At 33.9% G+C, this 7,772-nt stretch overlaps 1 protein-coding gene across 1 annotated transcript in view; it reads right to left on the bottom strand.

The window, feature by feature from the left end:
- Positions 1-1,107: 1,107 nt before the first annotated feature.
- The window catches only part of HFM1 (helicase for meiosis 1), a 65,827-nt gene continuing 59,162 nt past the window's right edge, over positions 1,108-7,772 (bottom strand). Inside the window, exons 32-36 of the mRNA XM_058176647.1 lie at positions 6,567-6,794; positions 5,539-5,616; positions 4,539-4,639; positions 3,998-4,146; positions 1,108-1,171 (exon numbers count right to left, since the gene is read on the bottom strand). Of these exons, the coding sequence (XP_058032630.1) occupies positions 1,108-1,171; positions 3,998-4,146; positions 4,539-4,639; positions 5,539-5,616; positions 6,567-6,794 (620 nt within the window). The remainder of the gene's footprint in view (positions 1,172-3,997; positions 4,147-4,538; positions 4,640-5,538; positions 5,617-6,566; positions 6,795-7,772) is intronic.

The raw sequence follows: 7,772 nt of genomic DNA, 5'->3' as shown, positions 1-7,772 counted from the left end.
TTAGTACTTTTTTTTATTTAAGTAGAACCTCTAATATTGGGGAAGAGCTTTTTAGAGGTCACCAGAATTGCATACAGAAGGAATATATTTACAGTATGCTCATGTTTTTTTGTAAATACCATTCTGTTCTATGTGCTAATAACCTAATGTCCAATTAAAATATACATTTTATATCATTCTGAGTCTATTTCTACAATTAAGATGCAAATATATTAGACTGGTTGAATCCAAAGATTTTATTCTGCTCATGAAAGAAGGGTTTTGCTTATGGCGGGATTCCTTTTATTCATAAAAAAACTTTTTCTATGATAGAAAAAAACTCATTCATGAAAATATTTGGATCCAACCCATTCTTAATGTTGATGAATAAAAACAAATTTGAAATAATAGTATTTAAAAGTACAAAGATATGGCAATACACACAAACACACACTTAATTTTAAAATGCAAAGTCAATACAAGTAATTGACAGATATAAAAATCTAGAAAAAAGTATTTTTTCAGTAATAATTTAAGAATAAAGGTATTGTGGTTTTTATTAATGGTTAAAGATGCTGAGTTAGAGGTCTTGAGGCCATGAGTTCTAGTCCTGTCTTAGGTATAAAGCCAACTGGAGAGCCTTGGGCTAGTCCCACTCTTTCTCAGCCCTAACAAGAATGCAAGCGCAAGTCACTTCTGAAATCTTGCTAAGAAAACTGCAGGGATTTATCTAAGCAGCCACCAGTTGTCAACAGTGACCAAAGGAAAGAAAACAATTTTTTTTAAAAATAGTTCACAAAGATATTTATTTAATGAATATATTTGGCAAAGATAATATTATTTTCCAGAATAAAACTGTAAAATTTAAAATTCAAAAATAGTATATTTTGAGTACAATCTTATCTAATGAAACATTTTGACATTTAAATAGTATTACAAATTAAATATGCATGTAAGTAAATCTATAGCATTTTGGTAATTACTGTATTATCCATATAGCAAAATTGACTATCAATGAATTATTATAAACCGAAAAAGTAGAAAATGCTCAATTAGCATTTGAAGATGTCTCATCCTCAAAATTAAGATTTATTCTTCCCCACTGATAAAATATTGTGTTTATGAGCATTAGAAAAGGCCATCAAATATGCCAAGAAAAGGCTTAATATCACCATTATCATCATGCTGATGCCTAGGACAAAAAAAAAAGCACAAAAGAAGATATTATTTTTACTATATTAAACTCTATAAAATTACTAAAACTTAATATAAAATTATAAAAATTAAAAAGTAATCACTAAATTAGTAGACCAGCGAAATGCTGTGGACATAATATACTTAGATTTCAGTAAGGCATTTGACAAAGTAGACCCCAATCTACTTCTTGGTAAGCTAGAAAAATGTGGGATAGACAATATAACCACCAGATGGATTTGTAGCTGGTTGACAAACCATACTCAACGAGTAGACCTTAATGGTACTACATCCCCATGGAGAGAAGTAAGCAGTGGGGTACCACAAGGCTCCATCTTAGGCCCAGTACTCTTCAATATCTTTATAAATTGCTTAGATGAAGGAATAGAAGGGGAACACATTAAATTTGCAGATGATGCTAAACTGGTAGGAATATCCAACATCCCAGAAGACAAACTCAGGATCCAAAAAGATCTTGACAAACTTGAACATTGGGCCCTAACCAACAAAATGAATTTTAATGTGGAGAAAAACAAAGTTTACATTTAGGCAGGAAAAATCAAAGATATAAGTACAGATTAGGCAAGACCCGGCTCAAAAGCAGTAACTGTGAGAGAGACCTTGGAGTCTTAGTGGATGATCATTTGAATTTGAGCCAGCAATGTGCAGCTGCCGCCGCCAAAAAAGCTAATACAATTCTGGGTTGTATAAACAGAGACATGGAATCAAGATCACGTGAAGTATTAGTGCCGCTTTACAAAACCTAGTAAGATCACCTGGAATACTGCAACCAATTTTTGGTCATCATACTACAAAAAAGATGTTGAGACTTTGGAAAAAGTTCAGAGAAGAGCAACTAAGGTGATCAAAGACCTAGACCAAGGGTCCTCAAACTTTTTTAAACAGGGGGCCAATTCATGGTCCCTCAGACTATGGGGGGGGGCAGACCGGCTGGTTGGGTGTGGCTAGATGATCATGTGACTGGGTGGGTGTGGCCAATTTAGCAGTCCATTACACAATACACACAAATTAAACTTTAATTTGTTTTGCTCCTGGGGGTGTTTTATTTGCTTTTGTTTGCATGTTGCTCTTTTGATTGACTTTTCTTTTTACTAGATCATTTTTTAAGTTGTTTAGGAGTCTAGTGGTCCACTTCAGGAAACTCAGTTTTTGCAGTAATTCTTCTCAGCCCCAAGGAGCTTACAATTAACAAGCCTCTCTTTCTTTCTCTCCCTCCCTCTCTGTCTCTCTCTGTCTCTGTCTCTCTCTCTGTCCCCTGGGGGGGGGGGAGGAACCCCTGAACTGGTGCTGGTGGTGGGAATCTGACATCCGGAGGTCGATGAATGGCATGCTGAAGACCAGCTGGCCGGCGGGGAGGCAGGGCAATCCCACGGTCTCCCCAAAAGTAACACATCTCTTTTGCTTGCAATTTGAAGACTAGTCTGGCTGGAGGGTAGGTGGATGAGCAGGTGGCCCTCCTCTTCCAATCCAGTCCTCCATCCATGTGTCTCATTTTTGGCATCCCTCGCCTCCAGAAACAGTCTGCCAACCAAAAACAGAACCATTTTGGCCACCCAGGGCCTTTACGCGCCCCGTTTTTGGCGTCCTTGGCTTCCAGAAGCACTCTGCCAGCCAAAAACATTGTCCTTACCTTTCAGTTCCAGCTCATGGGCTCACAAAGGTAAGTCCTGCACTTGGACGAAGGGTGGGGGTCAGCGGGTGGGTGGGGCGATGTGGGCAGGGCAGCCTTGTGGTCCTATGCAGGCTGGATTAATGGCTTCGGTGGGCCATATCTGGCCCATAGGCCATAGTTTGAGGACCCCTGGCCTGGACACTAAACCATATGAAGAATGGTTGCAGATTTTGTGGCTGGCTAGTCTAAAGAAAAGAAGAATTAGGAGTGACATGATAGCAGTATTCAAGTATTTGAGGGACTCCACAAAGAAGAGGTGGTCAAATTATTCTACAAAGCACCAGAGGGAAGGAGAAGAAATAATGGTTGGAAACTAATCAAAGAGAGAAGCAACCTGGAATTTAGGAAAAACTTCCTAACAGTAAGGACAATTAACCAGTGGAACAGCTTGCCTCCAGAAACCGTGGGTGTTCCATCACTAGAGTTTTTAAGAAGAAACTAGACATTCACTTATCTGAAAGGTTCTCTTGATTGAACAGGGGGCTGGGCTAGAAGACCTCCAAGGTCCCTTCCAGCTCTATTCTATTCTACTATTTTTAATGTAATATGGAAGAACTATTAAATCAAAATATTGTGCTAAAGTATAAATATTAGTAGGATGTGCAAATTGAACAGAGAATTTACTCCTGGAAACCACTGTATCATTTCAGAATGACGATGGCCCTGATATTGATCTGGAGGAAGAAAAAAGTGTTCCAGGATTTTCTAGAATATTTCATTCCTGAAACAATGAGCTTTGTACAGTCTTAATTATTTGCATGTCTTGTCTTATGTTAACAATGAACATTCCCAGGGCTGTAAAGACAGTCAAATATCCATTAACTCAGTCAGGAAGGAAACGTTTAGAATCTATACTTTGGAGCACACAGAGACATAGCACTGTGTACTGCAATCGGCAATCTTCTGTGCTTATAGTCTTACTGTTGTCTGAAATAAAGAAACTAGCTGAGTTGTGTCTATATGCAGTTATAGAAAGTTCAGATTTGCAGCCATGCTTGGGAGAAATCTGAAATATGTAGTACGAAAGTAAAAAGTGTTGGTTAGTTGTGAGTTTATGCCTTTTGAAATACATGTTCAGAAACCATTATGAAAATTTCAGTTTGGATATTCTACTAAAATGTTTCTTAATACCTAAGATCATCCCCCTTTGTCATAGTTCTGTTTGTAATAAAAAAGTCTTCCTTTCCAGCAACTTGGTAAGATCTCAAGGTTGTTTCTGAGGTAATTGATTGTGCCGTTTTCAGATTTTCTGGTGGATTATATTCTTCTTGAAGTCTAAACTGTAAAAAAAACCCCAAACAAGTAGATACATTTAGCATCATATGATCAACGATTTACTTCTATATTAAATAATTTTACACAATTGAATCTTGGAAATATAAACAAGGCCTAATGTAGTAGGGTTATTCTAAGCCATATTGCACTAAGAACATTTCTCAAGGGTCCAAGTATCAAAAGTGACACTAAATTAAATAATATTTCCCAATGTTTTTCTCCCTATAAAGTGTTCTAGTTAAACTTAAAATGGATTCTTATTTAGCAAAAATGTGAGGAGGTAGGCCCTTAACTTAAGGCATTGCAGGCCACATTGGTCCCATGGACTGGCATCTTGCTGTCCGTAACATAGTAGATCAACTACAGAAGTAAGCAGTGGGAAAAAATTATCACTTACAATATTTTTATTTCCATATTCTATATGTAATTTGCTACTGGATGGAGGAGTCAGTGAAGGAGAGTAAGAATTTTGTAAACAGATATCCGGTTTTGCTTTATCTGTAGAATAACTAAAAAAAAATGAAGTAGAATCCAAAACAAAATTAAATACTGCAAAATAAAAGATTATAAGGTTTCAAAAGACAGCAAGGTGCTGCCACAATAAATTATGTAACATTTTGGAGCATTTTAATTCTAAACATATAACAAGGTGCGTAATAACAGTAGGAAATACTGTATATACATCTCTGCCTTCCACTCTTAATATTTCTGCAGAAGCTTTATTTAGAAGATTGATCCAATACCATGATTCAGTTTACATTAAAGAGAAAATATTTGCATACAGAAAAGATTTTGTACATATATAACTTATACTTGTGAACCAGAATGGCCTTTTTAAAAAAATCATAAACGTATCTTCCTACGCAAAAGCAGTCTATTAGAAATAGCCAGAAGACAAGTGGGATAGTGTATCTCTGGAGGATTTACATATGAAAATCTATGTATATGCAAGCATAACTGAAGATACATAAGTAGTTATTTTATTACATTATAGATACCTTTTAAAAAGTACCCCAGGAGGTTTTTTCTGAGTGCTTTGGCAAAATGATGTATTTTTTCTCAAATTCTGGATGCACTTGTTTCTGGATTCCAGGGGAAAAGATTCTAAAACATAAAAATAATGCCAAACATCTTGCAAATAGTATCTAAAGATATCTGAAATTGATCTGATATATCTATCATTTTTGTACCCTACTATAATAAAATAAAAAAATTCTATTTGTCTCTTTTTATATAACAAAAATAATATTTTAGTCACTTGTTAAAAACATTTTTTTTGCGTTGTGTTTGTGACTGGAGAGGTTTTCTTTTTTGGCTGAAACTAATAATGCAGATTTTATATACAAAACACTAGTACATAGTTTAAACTAAAATTAGCTACTACATTTAATTTTTACCTGGATTTTTTAACTTCTGCATATTAGCATTGCTATGTACAAAACGCCCATCATTATAATCATTCCAAATTTCATTTCCTAATTCAAAATTTACATTCAAAGTTTCAGAAAACAAAGAGATGCTTTTATCTGTAGAATAACTAAAAAAAATGAAGTAGAATCCAAAACAAAATTAAATACTGCAAAATAAAAGATTATAAGGTTTCAAAAGACAGCAAGGTGCTGCCACAATAAATTATGTAACATTTTGGAGCATTTTAATTCTAAAACATATAACAAGGTGCGTAATAACAGTAGGAAATACTGTATATACATCTCTGCCTTCCACTCTTAATATTTCTGCAGAAGCTTTATTTAGAAGATTGATCCAATACCATGATTCAGTTTACATTAAAGAGAAAATATTTGCATACAGAAAAGATTTTGTACATATATAACTTATACTTGTGAACCAGAATGGCCTTTTTAAAAAAATCATAAACGTATCTTCCTACGCAAAAGCAGTCTATTAGAAATAGCCAGAAGACAAGTGGGATAGTGTATCTCTGGAGGATTTACATATGAAAATCTATGTATATGCAAGCATAACTGAAGATACATAAGTAGTTATTTTATTACATTATAGATACCTTTTAAAAAGTACCCCAGGAGGTTTTTTCTGAGTGCTTTGGCAAAATGATGTATTTTTTCTCAAATTCTGGATGCACTTGTTTCTGGATTCCAGGGGAAAAGATTCTAAAACATAAAAATAATGCCAAACATCTTGCAAATAGTATCTAAAGATATCTGAAATTGATCTGATATATCTATCATTTTTGTACCCTACTATAATAAAATAAAAAAATTCTATTTGTCTCTTTTTATATAACAAAAATAATATTTTAGTCACTTGTTAAAAACATTTTTTTTGCGTTGTGTTTGTGACTGGAGAGGTTTTCTTTTTTGGCTGAAACTAATAATGCAGATTTTATATACAAAACACTAGTACATAGTTTAAACTAAAATTAGCTACTACATTTAATTTTTACCTGGATTTTTTAACTTCTGCATATTAGCATTGCTATGTACAAAACGCCCATCATTATAATCATTCCAAATTTCATTTCCTAATTCAAAATTTACATTCAAAGTTTCAGAAAACAAAGAGATGCTTTTATCTGCATCAGTCAAGTTGCTCATTGAAGATTCTTCAAGACTTTCATGTGAGCTCATTGTCAGGTTATTCTTTTCATCAGACTCCTTGATAGCAAAGAAACCTATAATTTGACATAACAATAATATTCCAATGTAATTTCTTTCATTATTAAAATAATAAATTTATCCAATTTGAACAAAGACAAATGAATCCACAACACTATTCTTGGAAGCAGGTATCATGTTTCTAATATGGAGCAGATATTTATTTATAAAATGTGATTTATTTATTATTTATTTATTTATTTATTTATTTTGTCACAACAGTATATATAAGCATAAACATGAAAATAACTATATAATATATAAGCATATATATAAGCATAAGTATGTAATAACTATATTAATTGGATATAATGAAAGGAAACAATAGGACAGGAACGGCAGGCACGTTGGTGCTCTTATGCACACCCCTTCTAGGCCCCTTAGGAATGGGGTGAGATCAGTGGTGGGATTCAGCCAGTTCGCACCACTTCGGGAGAACCGGTTGTTAACTTTCTGAGCAGTTTGGCAAACTGGTTTTTGGAAGAAATCACTACAGCAGAGAACTGGTTGTTAAATTACTTGAATCCCACCACTGGGTGAGATCAATAGTAGACAGTTCTTGGTTAAAGCTTTGGGGATTTTGAGAAGAGACCATAGAGTCAGGTAGTGTGTTCCAAGTATTAATAACTCTGTTACAGAAGTCATATTTTCTGCAATCAAGATTGAAGCGGTTAATATTAAGTTTAAATCTATTGTATTGTTGTGATTGCAAATTGTATTGTTGTGATTTGATTGCATTTATTTTTACAAGCTTCTCTAATTATTATATACTGATCTGAAACATTTATATTCAGATACTTATGACACTGGCTTGGAAAGTAAATGTATTATTTTGTGTCAAAAATTACAAAATAAGAATATTCTGATATAATAAAGATAACCCAGTTATTCCTTTATGTTACCATATAATGAAGTGAAGAAGTATGATGTTCCAAATACTTAATGCAATTAATTTATATCATTGAAACTACAGGAATTAAAAGAATTGAACTGTA

This window comes from Ahaetulla prasina, chromosome 3, assembly GCF_028640845.1.
Source record: "Ahaetulla prasina isolate Xishuangbanna chromosome 3, ASM2864084v1, whole genome shotgun sequence".
Lineage (NCBI taxonomy): Eukaryota > Metazoa > Chordata > Lepidosauria > Squamata > Colubridae > Ahaetulla > Ahaetulla prasina.
This window is presented reverse-complemented; position numbering and strand designations above follow the sequence as displayed.